The sequence below is a fragment of the Anguilla anguilla genome, chromosome 8 (genome assembly GCF_013347855.1).
Source record: "Anguilla anguilla isolate fAngAng1 chromosome 8, fAngAng1.pri, whole genome shotgun sequence".
In the NCBI taxonomy this organism is placed as follows: domain Eukaryota; kingdom Metazoa; phylum Chordata; class Actinopteri; order Anguilliformes; family Anguillidae; genus Anguilla; species Anguilla anguilla.
Genome location: NC_049208.1, coordinates 50,198,913 through 50,220,957, shown reverse-complemented (window position 1 = coordinate 50,220,957; position 22,045 = coordinate 50,198,913). Strand labels below are relative to the sequence as shown.

At 41.7% G+C, this 22,045-nt stretch overlaps 1 protein-coding gene across 1 annotated transcript; it reads left to right on the top strand.

The window, feature by feature from the left end:
• Nucleotides 1-660: 660 nt before the first annotated feature.
• LOC118234348 lies at nt 661-21,777 on the top strand. Its single transcript, XM_035430820.1, has 2 exons — nt 661-823; nt 5,116-21,777. The coding sequence occupies exon 2, from the start codon at nt 5,185-5,187 to the stop codon at nt 20,587-20,589; it is 15,405 nt and encodes a 5,134-aa protein (XP_035286711.1). The 5' UTR covers nt 661-823; nt 5,116-5,184; the 3' UTR covers nt 20,590-21,777.
• Nucleotides 21,778-22,045: the final 268 nt, after the last annotated feature.

Genomic DNA, 22,045 nt, shown 5'->3' with positions numbered 1-22,045 from the left:
ACTTATTATATTTAATCATGCTTGGTTGTATTCATTTCCCAAAGGATGCTTGGTGCATGTGTTTCATATTTCATACTATGAATTCACTCACACTAATATTTAAAATGCAGAAACATTTCCCTCAAGGACATTTTTATGGCAAATGCTGACCCTATGCTGAGCTGTTCAGTCCTGATAATCAAAACAAAGGAAGCTACAGATCAAATTATATGTTAAACTAAGCTACAGAAAATATACATTTCCAGAAAGCAGAGGTGCCACAAGTGAACCTGATAGAGCACATTAGATCACAAATGTTACACATTCCTCACCAAAAGAAACAAAAACAATCTTAAAACGTTTTTTTTGCTGGGTTGACACAACGCATTTCGGAACGGCTAGTCAGCAGTATAATGTCCAAAATCTGTAAATCTCAGCTAAGTTAAATATTTGCATACTTAATGGTTGAATAGAGTTACATCAAATTAAATGAACGAAATTGACATTTTCCGGTTGTGTGATGTTTTTTAACTGCCTGATAACTACAGCTTTAGGATGATATTCTATTAACTAAAGCCTAATTATCTGGCTACCCCAAGTGGGCCCCGGTCACTAGAACTTTTGTGTGAGTTTACTTCCGGTAGACCACGGATGTTCCTTTGAGATGTTTACCGAAGAACATTGAATTGGAAAACTTAATGTGCACGTGCATGTGTGAAGCGTTCTGCTAAGAAGGTATAGTTGTCTATTACTGGCAATTTATACAAATATGTGAAACAGTGGGAATAATGATGGCGAAAGGAGTGTGATTCCTGAAGTTAGCGAGGTGGTTCAACAACAACTGGTAAGTGACTGACCAAATTTTACTGCGCTCGCAGAGTTATTTGGGTGTGCTTTTGAACGGATTTAACTGGGTTTAACGCTCCAGTGCATCTTGTTTTACACATACGTTTTTGTCTATGTATAAAATCATGGGGTATCAAAAACGCAAGATATACGTTTGAGTGGGTAAGCGACACAAAGCACTTCTGCCACAGAAAAGCTCCGTCTGTTAAAATCCTAGTGTTATCACATAAGCATTGCTGGTCAGAGGTGAGGGGAGCAACATAGCGAGTCGTTATCGAGCGCTATAATAGGTTAGATGACATATGAAAGTGGTTAATATAAACAAGCTGAAATAAGCAATGGTCTCCCAGTTTAAAATGTAAAAAGTTAGATTTCTTGCCAGTTCTCTAAGGTATACTGTTTATGTTTTTAACCTGTAATGATTAAATGTGGAACACACAAATCCATAACTGTGAGAATTTTTTTGTGATTTTCTTCTGGTCAGTTAATTTTAACTAGGCCTACAGGGTTTGGCATACAGAAAGGTTACAATGCTTTAAGAAAATCGTCACATGCTTTCAGCGAAACAACACTAACATAGGTGATTCACTTTTTCTGTCAACAGTCTTGGCAATGCAATTCAGAAGTTTTAATAACATTTGAAAAATCACTTAATGATTGACCCATTGATAACCTAGTATGTGCAGTTTGCATGGTATTAAATTTTTTTTGCATTAGAGTTGGCTTGCAGTGGTAATGTTGCGTAATGTTTCACCATGAAATGTGCAGAAATATTTGACTATGTTAGAAGCAATATGAGAGATCAAATAATTGTCCTGTTAGATCTCGTTTGTATGTTCCATTTTACTTCCATGCATTGGTTGGCTGTGGCAGCCATGTTTTCTTCACATTAAAAAGATGAAAAAGGGAACTGGAAACTATTAATTGCTACAGTAAAATTAAAACTCTAGGCGGCTGATAATGTTTGACATACTCTTCTTGTCTTCATTAGATCATTACATCGACTTTTTTGTGTGGTGCAACACAAGTGTTTTGGAGTTGCATTACACTTTCTTCACGGAAATATACTAGTCCACGATTATCGTGCTGAAAATTCCAGCTAAAACCAGCTGGGATTTTAAGCTGGTTTAAGATGGTTTAAACTGTGTTTTCAACACTTCTGGCTGGTCTTGGAAGGTGTGTGGCTGGACAAAGTTGGTCTCTAGCTGGACAAAGTTGGTCAAAGCTAGTTAAGCTGGTAGAGTAAGGTGGTGGTCAAACGACCCATAGAGTTCCTCTTGAGATTTCTTCCCATTGGGGAGTTTTTTCTCACCACTGTTTGAGGGTTTTCTCCCCACTGGGAGTTTGTACCTTATGTACTTGCTATTTGGGGGTTCAGGTCTGGTGCTTGCTCAGTTTACTGCTCTTTTTTTTCTGTTTCTAGCCTTGCTACTCTGTAAAGCGACTGTTCTCTGTAAAGTGCTATACAAATAAAATTGAATAGAAAAGTTCCTCTTTGTTTTGGGGCCATTTTGCCTTCAGTATTGTCTTCAGCGAGTCAAATGCATGTTTAGTTGGATTCAGGAGGGTGATTGACATAACCAATCAAGAACATCGCACTTTTTGGCCTTGAGAAACTTTTCTTTAGCGGCATGTTTGGGGTCATCGTCTTGCTGCAGGGTGCAAGCGCTGTCTGATTAGTTTTGAGATTTGGTTGGATCCGAGCAGATGTTTCTGTGCACTTCAGAATTCGTCCTGCTACCATCCACAGTCACATGATCGGTAACCCCTTTTCCCCCGGGTTGCAGGAAGTAAAAGCAGGCAGGAGGTATCCACAATGGGGATTTAAAATGGTTCCTGGAGCGTGTTCCTTTTCGCTTTTCCACCGTACTGTGAGGGCCGTGAAGATTATGCAATGTGGGAGGGTCTGTGTTCAAGATCTGCACCTATTGTATCAAACCATTTAGGCTACTGGTCCACAGGGTTCCTCCCAGCACTTGATAGGAGAAGAAATGCGCCAAGCACACTGAAGAAGGCACTGCGCCGAAACGCGTCTGTGCTGAGACGTTCTGACAAAAATAAAATCAGATTATGCAAAGTGCAGCCCTTTTTTTTTTCAACTTTACTGATTTACAGTTTTTGGTCCAGCACTCTGAAAGTTTCAAACAAATTTTGGGAGTGAAGCCCGTTTTCTGATTTTGCATTATAAGTAATACGCCTTGCCTAAATTACCCAGCACCTCCCCTAGCATTAAGGAGAAATTTCCGAAATAGGACTTGCTGCATTCTGTTGTAAAATATGAAAAAAAACAGGCTTATGATTACATTTGCAGTGCAACAACTGCTGTCTTTCAAAAACACTTAACTTTGTTTCCAATCACTGGCCTAATCAGTGCATTAGAAGCCAGCATCTGACGTCAGCGCATGTGGTCCCTGCAGCATACTATCATATCATACATAGGCGGCAGTGTAGTATAATGGGTCTTGTAACCTAAAGGTTGCAGGTTCAAGTCCCCGCTAGGACACTGCTGTTGTACCCTTGAGCAAGGTACTTAACCTACATTGCTTCAGTATATATCCAGCTGTATAAATGGATGCAATGTAAATGCTGTGTAAAAGTTGTGTAAGTTGCTCTGGTTAAGAGCTTCTGCTAAATGCCTGTAATATAGCCTAATATATGATTAGAATGTTGAGGAATTAACATTCTGAAGACAACACAATACTATCCACCTAAATATTTTCCACTGCTGTCTTATTGTGAGTAAGAAGGCCACATCAGTTAAATAAACAAGAAAATAATTATTCATAATCAATTAAGATGGGGGGGGGGGGGGGGGGGGGGCTTTTTAATTTTAACAAAGTAACTTAACGTTGCTGACATGGGACAGAAACTCACTTTTTGAATTAGGCTACTTGGTGCTGGTAGTACTAGGCTATGTCAGTCTTCCAAATTAGTTGCATAGGCCTGAGTGGGTTTATTTGCATTCATTCATTTTTTTCTATGGTGAAATTTTCAATTAGTCAATTGGTCTGGCCACAGTGTACCGTTTGAAAGCTTTAAAACTCTTGGATAAGTCTTTATAAACTATTTTACTTTGCTGGTTTTTTAGAGACAACGGTTCCTTATTTTGTAATGTTTGAAGGAAAACAGGCTAGAGTGGTGCTCTACTTCTATACCTTTTGAAAATCCAGACATGACTTGAGTCAGGGTAAAGGCGGTATCGTTGTCACGGCAAGGGTTCGGCGAACAAGATCCGTGTTCGTTTTTAGTCCCAAAAATGTGCTAACATGGAGATACGTGGATAGAATGTCATTGTTTACTTGGCAGTTCTCTGGTGGAATTATCTTTTTTTTTCGTTTTGTCATTGCATTTACACTGTCAGACAACTAATTCACCATTTGACTTAGTCTCAGCTCTGGGAAGCTTCTTAGCACTGCATGGAGATAAGACACAGGAGCAGGAACTGGGGGTAGGTTGATAGATTTCAGGTGTGAATGTGCGTGTATGCGTGTGTGTATGTGTGTGTGTGTCAGTCAGAAGGGGTGGCCTGGAAAACCCCATGCTGCATCTGGGTCTGATGTTCTACATTTAATCTCTGGCCTTTTTGGAATATTGTGCTGTCTTGGTTTTTGAATCTCGGCCTTGGTACATCCTTGGAATACTTTGGGACAAACACACTGTTTTTTGGTTATCTCTGCATCTTGTCCATGTTTGTAACCTTCATTATTTTCATTCAGAGACTATGTATAAAAAGGATCTGAAATACCCTCAAATTAAACCTGACAGTCTGTGTTTTAATCTCATATGCATTGTTGTATTTCAAATCCATTGTGCTGAAGTACTGAGCAAAAACAACAAAAATTGTGTCACTGTCTCGTTTGCATATTACTGTAACAACACAGCGACATGACAGAGACATTGAGCTGTGTAACACTGAGCTGTAGGCTAGTTAAATGGGAATCACAGTGGGAGAGGAGTGTTCAGGATGGTACAGCAATATTTCATTGTCAGGAAAGTTTACTGTGCTTTGTAATTTACCATTGCAGTTTTTTGTAGATGTAGGCTGTTCCATGCCAAGTATACAGATTGTCATTTATCTGAGGTTCCTCTAGAAAATTGCAATTTTTATTACAATGTTCTCTAGCTGCATTTTGTATCTTTCCTTTGTGAATAGATGTACCAAGTTTTTTTTCTAGCCAAATCCCAAATAGGTGATTAGTAAACCTGGCATGGAACAGCCTAAGTGGAAGAAAGTAGGTTTTTGAAGGCAAACATAATAAAAATATTTCCATTGTTTTTTGTCTTTCAAAGGTTGAAAAGCTGGTTCTGTCTAGAGAACTATTGGAAAACACTGGAATAAAGGTGAAGACAACTAATGGTATGGAGGGGGAGTGTGGTGAAGCTCACGTGGAGGTTGAGTATAGGCAAAGATTGGGAAATGAAAGTGGGTTACAGATGGAAGAAGGGAGCAGACCAAAGGAAGTGGATTTTGGAGGTTTAACTGCATCATATGTAGCTTCAGCACGGACAGAGACTATTTCAGAAGTCGGAGGGCTACCTTCTAATCCAAGGATCATTCCAGTTCCTTCCATCTCAGGTTCTCAGGAGTGTGGTTCAGAATCAGAGCAAATTGTTTTGGAGTGCAGAACTCCATTTCAAGAAGAAAAGGGGTCGAAAGTATGTAATGACATGCATACTCCTCCAAATACCATTGTGGATGATCAACTTGTAGCTGATGGAAATGGAGGAGCAATGACATTAAGTGAAGATACGTGTGAAGATAAGTGTATACCTGTATTGGATGTAATGTGCCCTGTTACAGAGTTAACAGTTGATTTGTCATGCCAGCGAGGATCTGGAGAGAGCACTTATTGCCCATCGGGAAGTTCAGATACCCAACCAGCAAAAGAGAAAAGCACAATTACAGTCTCACCTCCCTTGTGCAGGACTAGTCTGTCATTGGAGGACATGGAGACTCAGGCAGATTTCCTAAACAGAACTAAACTAAAGGTGAAGACAGCCGATGGTGTGGAGGGGGAGTGTGGTGAAGGCCACATGGAGGTTGAGGAGGAAAGGCAGACATTTGTAAACGAGACTGGGTTACAGATAGAAGAAGGGAGCAGAACAAAGGAAGCTGATTTTGGAGGTGTAACTGCATCAGGTGTAACTCCAGCATGGGCAGAGACCATTTCAGAGGTAGGAGGGCTACCTACTGATCCAAGGATCATTCCAGTTCCCTCCATCTCAAAATCTCAGGAGTGTGCTTCAGAATCAGAGCTAATGGCTTTGGAGAGCAGAATTCCATTTCAAGAAGAAAAGGGGTCAAAATTATCTTATGACGTGAATACTCCTCCAAATACTATTGTGGACGATCAGCTTGTAGCTGATGGAAATGGAGGAGCGATGACATTAAGTGAAGATAAGTGTGAAGATAAGTGTATACCTGTATTGGATGTAATGTGCCCTGTTACAGAGTTGACTGTCGATTTGTCATGCCAGCGAGGATCTGGAGAGAGGACTTACTGCCCATCGGGTAGTTCAGATACCCAACCAGTAAAAGAGGAAAGCACAATTACAGTCTCACCTCCCTTGTGCAGGACTAGTCTGTCATTGGAGGGCATGGAGAGTGAGGCTGATTACCCAAACACAACTAAACTAAAGGTGAAGACAATCAATAGTGTGGCAGTGGAGTGTGGTGAAGGCCACATGGAGGTTAAGGAGTACAGGCAGAGATTGGGCAATGAGACTGGATTACAGATGGAAGAAGGGAGCAGAACAAAGGAAGCTGATTTTGGAGGTTTAACTGCATCAGATGTAACTCCAGCACGGACAGAGACTATTTCAGAAGTGGGAGGGATACCTTCTGATCCAAGGATCATTCCAGTTCCCTCCATCTCAGATTCTCAGGAGTGTGGTTCGGAATCAGAGAAAATTGCTTTGGAGAGCAGAACTCCATTTCAAGAAGAAAAGGGGTCGAAATTATGTAATGAAATGCATAATCCAAATACTATTGTGGACGATCAGCTGGTAGCTGATGGGAATGGAGTAGCAATCACATTGAGTGAAAATCAGTGTCTACATGTACTGAATATAATTTGCCCTGTTACAGAGTTGACTGTTGATTTGTCATGCCAGCGAGGATCTGGAGAGAGCACTTCTTGCCTATCGGGATGTTCAGATACCCAACCAGCAAAAGAGGAAAGCACAATTACAGTCTCACCTCCCTTGTGTAGGACTGGTCTGTCATTGGAGGATACGGAGAGTCAGGCTGATTATCCAAATGCAACTAAACTGAAGCGGAAGACAACTGACGGTGTGCAAGTGCAGTGTGGTGAAGCCCACATGGAGGTTGAGGAGCATAGGCAGAGATTGGAAAATGAAACTGGGTTACAGGTGGAAGAGGGGAGCAGAAAAAAGGAAGCTGATTTTGGAGGTTTAACTGCATCAGATGTAACTCCAGCACAGACAGAGACTATTTCAGAAGTTGAAGGGTTACCTTCTGATCCAAGGATCATTCCAGTTCCCTCCATCTCAGAATCCCAGGAGTGTGGTTCAGAATCGGAACAAATTGCTTTGGAGAGCAGAACTCCATTTCAAAAAGAAAAAGGGTTGACATTATGTAATGACATGCATACTCCTCCAAATACTATTGTGGACGATCAGCTGGTAGCTGATGAGAATGGAGTAGCAATGACATTTAGAGAAAATCAGTGTCTACCTGTACTGGATGTAATGTGCCCTGTTGCAGAGTTGACTGTTGATTTGTCATGCCAGCGAGGATCTGGAGAGAGGACTTATTGCCTATCGGGAAGTTCAGATACCCAACCAGAAAAAGAGGAAAGCACAGTTACAGTGTCAACTCCCTTGTGCAGGACTAGTCTGTCATTTGAAGACATGGAGAGTGAGGATGATCTCTCCCACACAACTGCCACATTGCAACCATCCCTGGAAGAAACTTTCTCCTCACACACCCAAGGTAAAGACACAGCAGACGAGCGGACGCAAGATAAAGCCGAAAAGTCAGAGGCATCGAGACAGACAAAGATTGATGTTAGCGGACACATGCATACTTCCATGGGTTTAGCAGATGCAGAAAAAAAATGTGATGCCTTACCCCCAGTCAATTTTCTGACTTCTGAACTGAAATGCCTTGAGTCTAAAGTCCGGTCTCTGTCACAGTGTAAGCTTGATGAATGTTTAAGAAACTGCCACACTTTTGCCCCAATAATACCCAAACATAAGCACCCTAAAACTGACATGTGTCCGCCAACAGTGATGACAGAACAACTTTCTTTTGAACCTGAAATCAAAAGACGTCGAAAGAAGGGCAGAAGGAACAATGCAATGCCAGCAGAAACGGTCAGTTTTCCTCAGGAATGGGATGCTGGACCCTCTTATAACGAACAGAATAATCCATATTCACTAAGCCGGGGCAATAATGCCGCTGAGCAGCGACTTAAAATAACATCCAACCAATCAAAAAGGAAAAGGAATACCTTAAAGATGAACAGAGAAATAGGAGACAAATCTGTTGATATGGGTAGCGTGGAAGCACCCATTAACCCAGAAGAATGTAAGACGGCCCTGGATTCAAGTGTACCTCAAAGCCAGCCATCTAAAAAATGTCAAGAACCTAAAAACTGGATATCGTCACTGCTGAAAACAGAGGTGCCTGGGGAAGGGCATCAGGCTGTTGATTCTATTAATGCAAAGCCTGAAGAGAAACCTGGGCAGCCAGAGTACTCATTAAAGAGTGTAATGGAGGGCAGAGCAGTTTCAGGGTTGCCTGATAGCAATACTTCTGGAAAGCAAACCGCAGAGGAATCTCGTCTAGCCTTGACCGACAGTGTATTCCTTGAAACTGCCATTCCTCGTGCTGTGAAACCAGTTGGGAATGTCACAGAATCTACTGTAAAGCATGCCGTAAAGATCCCCGGAGTTGAAGATGAAAAAAAGCTGATTGATTCACATCCCGATAATAGCCATTTAACTGAAAGTTTTGAAGTGGTGAACAATTCCACGGGGATTAGCCCAAAAGTACCGAGGAAAGAGAAGAAAAAAAGAAAAAAAGTGAGGAAAAAGAGGGCACAGACTAAATTAGAGATGGGTGTGGGAGAAGTCCCTATTGGCAGAGTTGGTGATAAAGAGGAAATTAATGGTCAGTGCAAAAATGAGACGGAAATTGCACAGGACAAGGAGGAAGATGCCAAAGATAAATCTCCTGCTTGTTTCAGAGAAAATAAAAATATTTTGAGTCCTGAGAGTAGTTACCACCATAAGTCCCAAATACACAAAACAAAGAAAGGGACCTATGCTAAACAGCTTACATTATTCCCCCCAGAAACCCATTTAAGAAGGTACAGCAGCACATGCAGTGACATCTCAGTCGATCCTCCCCATGCTCCAGAGAAGACTCTTTATCACTCGCCAACAGTATTGACAGTGTATAATGAAGTTGAAGATGCCAGTTTCATTAAACAAAAGCCCTGTAGAAAAGGGAGGGCCCGAAAAAACAAAAGAAAATCCCAAGCAGTTGTTAAAAACCTCGGAAGTCAAGAAACATCCATAATAATCCATGAAGAAGAGGGAGGAGCTAATGGTGACGGCCCAGCTGTTGCATCAAATGCATCAACATCAAATGATTCTGTGTTTCACAATATAAAGAAATGTGGTCATCCAAGGAAAAAGATTATGATAGAAGAGGCTAATGACACGCAAAAGAACCTGCAAACAGTCAGTAAATTTATCAACGGCTCTTCTGAACAGCATAGCCAAAATGTTTCCCAAATGGTTTTGATGCTGCCCTCAGAAGTAAAGAATGAGTCTGGAGGAACATTTCAAACACCCACTACAAAGAAGAATCCCAAAAAACAAAAGATAATTTCCAGAGTGTCTCCATTTGAATTGGTTGAGAGTAAGGAACGTAGTGCAGACATGAAGATTCCTGACCCCACAAGTGACCTTCTAACGCCAGAACCAGGTGGAAGTGAAATAGTCGGCACATTCACACAAGTAGACAAAGAAGCACAGGGCAAGGCAAAGAAGGAAATTAAAGCACAAAAAGAGGAGACAAAGGCAATTACATTGGTGAAGGAAGAACACAGGGGGACCAAGGAAAGACACAAAGGGCTTAAAATCAGTGGATCTGTTGGAAAATTGAAAAAGAAACTTGGCCGGCCATACAAGAAGAAAACACTTATGAAAATGGTAAAGCAGTTGAAGTTTTCAAAGGGAAAAAGATCGGAAGAAGGGGGTGCATCTACTCTTACTGAACTGAGAAATGACTTGTTGCCTCAGGGCATTATTTTACATGTACCCAAAAGTTGCAAAGTAAAGGAAATTAACAAGAAAGTAAACCAAGCATTAAGCCCTCCAGTAACCAGTAACATTAACTTCAGAAAGTATAGTCGAGCATGCAAATTAACCACAGTTAAAAAAACGGAAGAGTTTGTTGCACATGACCATAATCGACTACCATTGCTCACAGATTCAGTGGATCCACTTCATGTTCAAAATGGAGGGATTTCCTCATCTCCAGCAGGATCTTCAGCTCCAGAGGCATCCAAAGAAATTGACGCATTGAGATTTATTGACCAGAAGCCCAAAAAACAAAGAAGGCCCCCAAAGAACAAAACAGAAACACAAGCTGTAAACAGTAAAGATGCAGGTCAAGAGCCATTGTTGATTACCCATGAAGGTGGGGCAAAGGCAAAATCTGCCATCCCTAACAATCTGGCATCCATCAAACAAGGGAAACGTGGTTATCCTAGGAAAAAAGTATCAAAAGAAGAGATTACTTATATCACAAAAAATGTTCAAACAAGTGAGAATGTTCTTAGTAATCCTGAACAACAACAGAGCCACAAAGTTTCCCAACAAGAGTCATCCTCAGAAATCAATATGGATTTAGAGGGACCATCTGTCTTGTCTGTGAATGAAACCGTGAAGAAGCCAAAGAAACAAAAAAGCATTTCCACAGTCGATCCAAAAGGGTTAATTGAGAGTACAGAAAATAAAACCGACATGAAGATTTTGGATACAACTAGTAGCCTTGTCATTTCACAACAAGCTGAATGTAAAATGATGAACACATTACGACGCGTAAACAAAAGTGAATGTTGCAATCATAAAAAAATAAAAGGGGTGAAAGAGGAAGTAATAGAGCCTACATCTGTTCTGGGAGAATATACAAAAGCAGAGGACATCATTGTTGGCCCTGAGGCTCATGGGACTCTTATAAAATCAAAAAGAAAAATTAGCAGACGATGTAAGAAAAAGACACAAAAAAGAAAAATGGCAAAAGTGTTTGCCATGGAACAAAGATCAAACTGTGTGGATGTGTCTGCTGCAAATGGACTGGAAGAAAGCTTTCCTCTGGACATTTCTTCCCAACAAGTAAAGAAATGCAAAATAAAGAAAGAAAGTAAAAAGGTAATATCAGGATCATTTACTTCTTTAACCCATTTGAGAAGATACAGTCGATCATACAACATCACCTCCACAGATAAAATGAAGCGCCATTGTGCACAGAACCCTGATATGAGCATTTTGCTTGCTACATCAGGTTCCAGGAATCAGCTTATTTTTCCAAAGGAAGAAATATCTCCATCTCCTGCTGGATCAGTGGCATCTAATAAAGCTCACAATTTTGAAGAACATAAGCCACCTAGAAGAGGAAGGGCCCCAAAGAAGGAAAGAAAGCCTCCAAAAAGGAAAGATAAAGGGCAAGGAAATCAGGAACAAATTCTGTCAGTCAATGAGCGTGAGGTCGAGGCCACCTCTGTTAGCGAAAGTACAGGAACTGCAGAACTAATTCCAAACAGTTTCACAACCCATAACCCACCTAAGTATGCCAATCCTCTCGAAAAAGTATTAAAAGAGGAAACCGTTGTCATCCAAGAAAACATGCAAAAAACTGTCCGTGGAAATTTGTTTGAGCAGCAAATTTGTAATGTGCCTGGGCAAGCTCTTGAGCCACCCTCAGACATTAAAAATGATTCAACTGGATCATTTGAAACATCATTCTTGTCTGTTAAGAAAAAAATAGTGAAGCGCAGGATCCAAAAACCTAACTGTAATACATCTCCAGAAGAGATGTCTGACAACACAGAGCACACTGTAGACATTAGTCAAGGTGTTGCAAATGACATTTTAACTCCACAGCTACCTGGGTGTGAAACATTTGGCACAGTCTCATGGGTTGTTAAGGGAGCACAGAGCAAGATGAAGAAAAGGAAAGCAGTAAAAGAGGAAATTGTAAAGGTAAAACCAACCCTGGGAGAACCCTGGAAAGCAGTGGATGTCCTTGCTATACGTCAGACTGGACCTGTTTCAAAAATAAAAAGAAAACTTGGTCGGCCTTACAAGAAAAAGACACTTATGAAAATGGCAAAACAGTTGGTATTTATTGAGGAGCAAAGATTAAATGGCACAGAAACAGCTACTCTTAATCAAATGGAAAATCACAGTGGACCTCAGGAAATTTCTTCCCATCAAGCACAAGCATGCAAACAAATTAAAACAAGTAAAAAGGTCAAACTAACAAGCCCTCCAACTCCAGTTGCCCACTTAAGAAGGTACAGTCGAGCATGCAAAGTCACCACTGACTACACAGTTGATAAAATTAAAGACCGCCTTGAATATAACCTTAATTTGTCTTCTTCAGCATATCTTGGTGATGCCCTTCTGTCTTTTCCTGAGATGGACATTAAACAGGAAATTATAGAGTCAGTAGAGACTGGGAGAACATCAGAAACAGTGGTTCAATTTGCCTCAGCGAACACTGCACCTTCAGAAGCGCAAAGCCTCTCACAAGAACATTCCAATATAAAAACCCTGGAATTCAGCTCTGTGCTGAAACCCCTAGAAGACACTAAGATACACGAGAACACCACAGCATTCAGTACCTTGCTTTCATTAGACACTGGAATGACTCCATCATATCAGGAAACTGTTGGACTTAATGCCGCAGATCTAGGCACAAAAAAGCCTCGGAAAACCATAGGCTCCAAAAAGAAGGGCAGGAGGAGGAGAAGGACCTGTTGGGACCATAGGAGAAAAGCAAAGAGATTACTCCGCACTACACGGGCCACTTCACTGGGGACATCCCAAGACGATGGAAGGTTGGAACCTCCTTTAGAGGTGAAAGTACCAGCTGAGCAAATGCATAATTCAGATACCAAATTATTGGTTCTTGGACAAGGAATACATGTAGAATATTTAAATTCTGATGGAAGTGGGGCACAGTTACATGAGGTTAATTCAGAAAAGGTAGAAAGGAAAATATCCGTGGGTGAAGACCCATTAGCTAATAGTGAAAATGATTTTCCTTGTGCTTCTGAGAACCTGAAAGTCACAACTATGTTGAACTGTAAGAGCCAAGAATCTAAGGATCTAGAAGTGGGTAAAGGACGAGATATTGCTCATGTATACAGCCAAGATGCTAAGGTTTTACCGAACACCTGCAGTTCAGTGGGAGACCCTCGAACAATTGATGAATTTCTGCCACCAAAGTCTGAAAAAGAAACTGAAGAAGAGACAACTGCATTACTTTCTCGGGTTGAATCGGCTGTTCTTTCAAGGGAACAACAGAACACTACAGAATACCACGTAGAAGAGGGGAAACTAGTAAAGATAAAGCCCATTGAGGGTCTGGAAGCAGACCTGCAACCAACTTCAGGCCCTCTTAGCTATACACAGGAGAGATGTAAAAAGAGTACGCATCAGAATTGGAGTGTTATAAAGGAACCAAGGGTACTGAGAGACAGAAACCGAGGAAAGATCAAACAAGGTACTCATGGGGTCAACTTGACACCTGTGGAAATGTTCCAATCCAATTGTGGATTCACAAATACAACTCTGGAATCCAAAATGGAGGGAGCTGGCAAGCTGGGAATTGAAGTCATTTCGACAGAATCTGAATCTTCAGCATGGAGGAATGCCCCTGAAGAGGACCTGACTATAAAAGATGAGTCTTCTACATCCTTGTTAAATCATTCTTGTATGGAGGACCCACAGGTGTTTGCTGAAATGGAAGAACAGTCAGTCTTAAGCAAAGCTGTTCAAATAGGTAAATCGGGTATTGAAATGAAAGACCGAACCTTGTCTGAGGCATGCTCCTCACAGTCCTCACTTTCCAAATCTGTAGTTTCACACGACATTTTAATGCCACAACAAAGTGGGAGTGACACATTTGGAACAGTCACACAGGTTTGCAAGGGAGCACAGAACAACGTGAAGAAAAGGAAAGCAGTAATAGAGGAAATTGTGAAGGTAAAACCAACCCCGGGAGAACCCAGGAAAGCAGATGATGTCCTTGCCATTCTTCAGACTGGTGAAGCTGTTACAAAAGTAAAAAGAAAACTTGGTCGGCCTTACAAGAAAAAGACACTTATGAAAATGGCAAAACGGGTGGAATTTATGGAGAAACCAAGATTAAATGATACAGAAACAGCTGCTCTTCATCAATTGGAAAACCACAGTGGACCTCAGGAAATTTCTTCCCATCAAGCACAAGCATGCAAACAAATTAAAACAAGTAAAAAGGTCAAACTAACAAGCCCTCCAACTCCAGTAGCCCACTTAAGCAGGCATAGTCGAGCATGCAAAGTCACCACTGACTACAGATTGAATAAAATGAAAGACCATCCTGAATATAACCTAAATTTGTCTTCAACATACCTCATTGATGCCTCTTCGTCTTTTCCTAAGATTGATGTTAAACAAGAAATTATAGGGTCAGTAGAGACTGAGAAGACTTCGAAAACTGTTTTTCAATTTGCCTCAGCAAACACTGCACCTTCAGAAGTACAAAGCCTCTCACAAGAACATTCCTATACAAAAACCCTTGAATCCAGCACTGTGATGAATTCCCAAGAAGACACTAAGGTACATGAAGATACCACAACAACATTCAATACAATGGTTTCATTAGATGCTGGAATGACTCCATCATTTCAGGAAATCTTTGAACTTAATACCACAAACCTAGTCATAAAAAAGCCTCGGAAGTCCATAGGCTCCAAAAAGACGGGCAGGAAGAGGAGAAAGACCTGGTGGGATGAGAGGGGAAAAGCAAAGGCATTAGTCACTACTGCACCTGGCACTGCACTGGAGCCATCTCGAGATGAAGGAGGATTACAACGTGCTTTTGAGGAGAAAATGCCAGATGAGCAAATGTATTCAAATACCAAATCATTGATTCTTGGACAGAGAATACATGAAAATTATTCGGATTCTGACACAAGAGGGGAACAGTTATATGAATTTCATGTAGAAAAGGCAGACAGGGAAGTATATGTGGGTGAAGGTCCAGCTAATGGTGAAAATGATGGTCAATGGGCTTCTGAGGTCCTGGAAGCCACAACTAAGATGAACTGTAAGAGCCAAGTATCCAAGGGTCTAGAAGTGGGTAAAGAACAGGACGTTGCTCATGTATACAACCAAAATGCTATGGTTTTAACAAACTCCTGCAGTTCAGTGGAAGATACTGGAACAATTGATGAATTTCGAATTCAAATGCCTTCGAAAGAAACCGAAGAGACAAATACATTATTTTCTCTGGTTCAACCGGCTGTTCTTTCAAGGGAACAACAGAACACTATAGATGACCAAGTAGAAAACGGGAAAGTTGTAAACATCAAGCCAATTGAGGGCCTGGAAGCAGACCTGCAACCAACTGCAGGCCCTCTTGACCATACACAGAGGAGATTTAAAAGGAGTAAGTGTCAAAAATGGAGTGTTATGAATAAACCAAGGGTACTGAGAGACAGAAACCGAGGAAAGATCAAACAAGGTACTCATGGGGCCAACTTGACACCTGTGGAAATGTCCCAATCCAATTGTGAATTCACAAATACAACTCTTGAATCCAAAATGGAGGGAGCTGGCATGATGGAAATTGAAGTCAATTCGACAGAATCTGAATCTTCAGCATGGAGGAATGCCCCTGAAGAGGTACTGACTACAAAAAATGAGTCTTCTACATCCTTGTTAAATCATTCTGGAATGGAGCACTTGCAGGTGTTTGCCGAAATAGAGGAACAGTCAGTCTTAAGCGAAGCTGTTCAAATAGGTAAATCGGGTATTGAAATGAAAGACCGAACCTTGTCTGAGGCATGCTCCTCACAGTCCTCACTTTTCGCATCTGTAGTTTCACAAGACATTTTAATGCCACAACAAAGTGGGAGTGACACATTTGGCACAGTCACACAGGTTTTTAAGGGAGCACAGAACAACATGAAGAAAAGGAAAGCAGTAAAAAAGGAAATTGTGAATGTAAAACCAACCCCGGGAGAACCCAGGAAAGCAGATGATGTCCTTGCCATTCTTCAGACTGGTGAAGCTGTTCCAAAAGTAAAAAGAAAACTTGGTCGGCCTTACAAGAAAAAGACACTTATGAAAATGGCTAAACAGGTGTCATTTATGGAGGAACAAAGATTAAGTGGCATGGAAACAGCTGCTATCAGTCAACTGGAAAATCACAGTCTTCCTCTGGAAGTTTCTTCCCATCAAGCACAAGCATGCAAGCCAAGAAAAACAAGTAAAAATGTCAAACTAACAAGCCCTCCAAGTCCAACAGCCCACTTAAGAAGGTACAGTCGAGCATGCAAAGTCACCACTGACTACAGATTTGATAAAACTAAAGGCCACCTTAAATATAACCAAAAGTTGTCTTCTTCAACATGTCTCAGCAATACCATTCCGTCTTTTCCAGAGATGGATATTAAACAAGAAATAATTGGGCCAGTGGAGACTGTAGAAACCATTGTTCAGTTTGCCTCAGCAAACACTGCACCTTCAGAAGTGCAAAACCTCTCACAAGACGATGCCTATATAAAAACCCTTGTATCCAGCACTGTGATGAATTCCCAAGAAGACACAAAGGTACATGAAAATACCACAACATTAAAAACTATGGTTTCATTAGATGCTGGAATGACTCCATCATTTCAGGAAGTTGTTGCACTTAATACCACAGACCTGGTCACAAGAAAGCCTCGGAAATCCATTGGCTTCAAAAAGAGGGGCAAGAAGAGGAAAAAGACCTGGTGGGATGAGAGGGGAAAAGCAAAGGCATTACTCACTACTGCACCTGGCACTGCACTGGTGACATCTCGAGATGAAGGAGGATTACAACCTGCTTTAGAGGAGAAAATGCCAGATGAGCAAATGTATTCAGATACCAAATCATTGACTCTAGGACAGAGAATTCATGAAAATTATTGTTATCCACCTAATGGTGAAAATAATGTTCAACAGGCTTCTGAGGCCCTGGAAGTCACAACTAAGATTAACTGTGAGAGCCAAGAATCCAAGGATCTGCAAGTGGGTAAAGGACATGACATTGCTCATGTATACAGCCAGAATGCTAAGGTTTTAACAAACTCCTGCAGTTCAGCGGAAGATACTGGAACAATTGATGAATTTCTGCCACAAATGCCTGAGAAAGGAACCGAAGAGACAACTCCATTGATTTTGCAGGTTGAATCTGCCGCTCTTCCAAGGGAACAACAGAACATTGTAGAAGACCAAGTAGAAGATGGGAAACAAGTAAAAGTTAAGCCAATTGAGGATCTGGTAGCAGACCCACAACCTACTGTAGACCCTCTTGGACAAATACAAGGGACACATAAGAAGATTATGCATCAGAAATGCAGTGATATAACAGAACCAAGGGTACTGAGAGACAGAAAGCAAAGAAGGATCAAACAAGATGCTCACAGAGCCAATTTGGCTCCTGTGGAAATATCTCGAACTTTCTGTGGAGTCCCACATGAAACTCTGGAATCCACATCAGAGGGAGATGGCAAACTGGAAATTGGAGACATTTCAACAAAATCTGAGTCCTCAGCACAGAGGAAAGCCCCAAAAGAGGTACTGAGTACAAATAATGATTCTTCTAAGGCCTTGTTAAATCATTCTGGTATGGTGGACTTGCAGGTGTTTTCTGAAGTGGAGGAACAGTCAGTCTTAATCAGAGATGGTCAAAGCGGCAAATCAGCTATAGAAATGAAAGACCCACACTTGTCCAAGGCATGCTCCTCACAGTTCTCATTTTCCGAACTTGTAGTTCCAGAGGTCCAACAGATAAGTGATGAGGAAAAACAGGTAGATGGGAAAGGCAAAGAGCTTGAAGATGCTGATAAAGGTGATGGAAACAATAATGAGGGAGGTAATGTAGGTAAGATGACAGATGAACCAAAACTAGTTGCTAATCCCTCAGAATTACAGGTATCTGCGTGCCTAACTAAGAAAAGTAAATTTTCTGCGAAGTGCCATTTTTGTGGACGCACATTTCTTCACATCACAGCCTACATCATCCATCGCCGCATCCACACTGGTGAGAAGCCTTACAGGTGCCAAGAGTGTGGCAAGACCTTTGCTCAGCTGTCTCACCTGAATGCCCATAAAAAGATCCATAAGCTATCTGGACATCTTCAGTGCCCACTTTGCACCAGCAGGTTCTCTCTCAGAGATAAACTGCTTTCTCATTTTCTGACACACACTAATTACCTAAATCAAGAGAATTTGACTGGGGAATCTGTGAATAATAGTGCTGGAATTAAGGCCAAAAACATTGGCCGTCTCTCACAGTCAGCTTTTTCTGTGCGAGATGTAAAACCTTTCAAATGCTTAAACTGTGGGAAACAATTTCGCTACAGTGTCACCTTAAAAAAGCACACCTGCATCCAACCAGAAGATGCGCCCTTTTCTTGTAAAGTATGCGATAAGGCTTTCAATAAAACCTCTAAACTCATTGATCATGAGAAAATACACTGGCCAATTAAGCCATTTGCCTGTAGCGTGTGTGGGAAAGGGTTTAGTCAGCTTGGAGCACTAAAGACTCACTCACGTACACACACAGGAGAGAAGCCTTTCTCCTGCGCTCGTTGTGGTGATTCCTTCCTTCTGCTTTTATCCCTGCGTGCACACCAGGCGTCCAAACATTGTCTGTCCAAAGGAACGGGCGAAGATGGAAACAATGGCTGTATGGAGGATTTTCTGGAACGCCAGAGTCTAGAAGTGCAAGAAAACCCTACAGTGCCCTTTAAATGTCATGTCTGTGGCAAGAGCTGTGATAGCCAATCTGAGTATAACTTTCACCTGCTAACGCACACTGATGTTCAGACTTCTGTTTGTGGTGCTTGTGGGCAGCAGTTCAACACAAGCTCCGATCGCAATGCCCACCTGAAAATTTGCTGCAGATTAAATGACAAGGAGCCACGAGATGCAACTCCCTTTAAAGTTTATGATGCATCACATCTTCAGCATAATCAGCCCGTTCTGTCCCCAGATCATCCGCAAACACTACGCCTAAACAGTCAACAATCAAAGTGCACAGATCCCTCGGTAAACAGCGTGCAGGGTTTGGTTACTCATCCACAGAACAGCTGCAAATCTGCAGAGCTGCTGGAAACACATCAGTCCTCATCCACTGACTCCAGGCTGGTTAGTACCCCCACTAGTAGGTCCATTGGGACATACTGCAAACTCTTTAAAACTCCTCAAAGGATAAAAGCCTGCATTCCGACCGCTACCCCTCGTTACAGTTATACATGTGGGCGCTGTGGCAAGGCTTTGGGAAACTGGAATAAGTACTGGCTGCACCAGCGAGTGCACCAGAAAAAACCAGGCGGCTTCTGTTGCCCTCAGTGCAGTAAGCACTTTCGCTTTCACGGACTGTACAGGGAGCACATGCTAGAGCATGCAAAGCAGAACCCTTACGCTTGTCCCATTTGTCCCATGGCTTTTGCTGACAAAGAACGTTTGATGGACCACCAGGGAGAGGAACACGGGGCCTGCAAAACCCATAACTGCCATACCTGTGGAAAGTGTTTCATTCATCTCGGGAACCTGGAACGACACAATCTCCTACACAGATGTGCCCGCCGACGCAGGCGCTGTCTTGGCCTCCGCTCGGGTGTTCTTCCACGTCAGCTCACTGCCGACTCGCATAGCCTTCCAGTACCTGATATGGCAGCTGAAGCCATTTCACTCCACAGGTGTGGGGAGTGCAGCGCCAACTTCACGACTTTGGACTTGCTTGCCGTTCATCAACTTTGCCATTCCACTGGGGCCCAGAATCCTCATGAAGATGGAGAAATTCTGGCAGGTTCACTTGCACCAGAACACCAACCTCGACCTCGATCCACGCCCTCACCCACACCATTGCTATCCTCATCACCCTTGGTTATCCCTGTTCAGCATGAGAGCTTGTATGCCTATCCACACCCTGACAACCTCTACGTTTACCCCACCCCGTCTACCTCCTTTCCACCCCCAGTTCTTCCTTCTGTCACCAGTGTGCTGTGCTACCGTAACCCCTCCCAAATGAACGCAAATGACTCTGAACTCCCTGCGGTTTTTAACACTTCCGATTCCAGCAGGTCTCCTGTGTGCAAGAAGCAGGTCCACTCTGACCACATTTATGCTGCGCCTGCTCCGGCAAGCCCAACTCAGTCCTCGTCGCGTTCTACTTCCGTCTCATTCTCAGCACCTCAGCTCCTGATGCACTCGCCTCCGCCACATACCAGCGACCCCCTTCAACTGTCCCTAAACAATTCCTGGGCTCAGGCTTCTCCCAGTGCTGAGATGGACTGGATCCAGCTCAAGTGCAATGGGGATTCAAGCGGGGACGTCTTCAGGGTCCCTTTGTCCTATGTCAAACTTAAGAACAAAGAAGAGATGCAGGAGAGTTTGGAATGTGCAGAGTGTGGGATGGAATTTGGAGCGGTTTCGGAATTGTACGAACATTACATACAACATGCCAGAGGAGAGGTGTGAGGGATTGACAAAGGACAAGAAAATACAAAACGAAAACCTTCATTTTGTTTAGAATAGGTTATTTTGAGCTGTTAAATTGTGACAGTGTGCCAGTTCTGTGCAGGGGAAGGTAGATAATGAACACAAAGAATACCTCAGTGAATGTGACTGGTCTTTTGGCAGTAAATTGGTTATTCTGTGATGGGTTTTTTCCACATCACAGGCTAATATAGGTGTAGGTGAGTGTGCATTTAAGTTAGTATGGTTATAGACTTGTGTCTGTCCACTGCAAAGCTTTTGTGTTAGTCTTGCTTTAGCACATGCTGCTAAATTCCTTAAAAGGAAACTAATTCAGTTTTATTAGTATATACTCACTTTCTGACTCTTCTAACAGTATTTCTATCATGGGGGCGGGGGGGGGGGGTACAGACACTACCTTTGGGAGACTTTGATGTGCAGTCCATAGGGCACAGTTCTCTCAATCAAACCAGTGTGAAGTGGGCAGAAAGGTGACTGTCTGCTGTGCTTTAAAAATTCACCGTTTTCTTACTGATTGTTCTTCCCAGAAAATGTTGAAGAATATTTTGTTGTGTTTTGGGTAGTCTGGAACACTCCCCCCCCCTCCCCCCCATCAGTCTCACATATGTTTTCCTATCAGATTCATGAATGTTATGTACATAAAATATACCTCAGTACATCTATATTATTTTTTAAAACATTTTTTTTTTTACAGTTTTTTGTTCATCTTTATCAAGGGTGTGAATATATATGTTTGTGCTTCTTATATAAAAAATGTTTTGCTTGGATTCCTTTTCAAAAAAACTACAGTAAGTATAGAAAGTCCCGTTTAGGCTTTCTAAACTTAATACAACTAATATTAGATGTTTAAATCTGATGTCTGTAAATCTTGTAAGGTGAAGTATAGGTCATTGTTAGAACAAATATTGCTGTTGAACAAAAGTTTCATCCATTGTTCAGCAAATATGAATGCCTTTATTTCAGGAAATGCATGTTCTAAATGATACTGCAGCGCATATGTAGCTACATAGTTCATGTTTGCTAAACGTGACTAGAGAAGCGTACATTATAGACAAAATAGTTCTGGAATATATAACCAATTGTCACTTTAGTCTTGTTTATAGATTACATTTTTTTTGCAGTTTTGTTCACATCTGTAGATGAATAAAAAAATTCAGAATTCAAAATTCATCCTCAGGAGTGGCATATTTTTTCTTCTTCTAGTGTTTAGCATGGCTACCTCAAGTAAACACATTCAAGTAATGTATATTCAGATCTAAAATGAATAGGTTCTTGTTATCTCGTTGGATTTAGTTCGCACTTATTTAATAGAAAGTTCTGTAGCAGAAAGGTCCAAATTGAATTGCACAAAAGTCTTTCATATGATGCCAGTGGGTTTCAAAGTTTGTGTTGTTTTCTCCCATCTGCCACTTAAACACTTTGGGCAGAATAGATGGGC

What these genes read in the sequence shown, in the direction of transcription:
- LOC118234348 (XM_035430820.1), top strand. Translation starts at nt 5,185, where the DNA reads ATGGAGGGGGAGTGTGGTGAAGCTCACGTGGAGGTTGAGTATAGGCAA.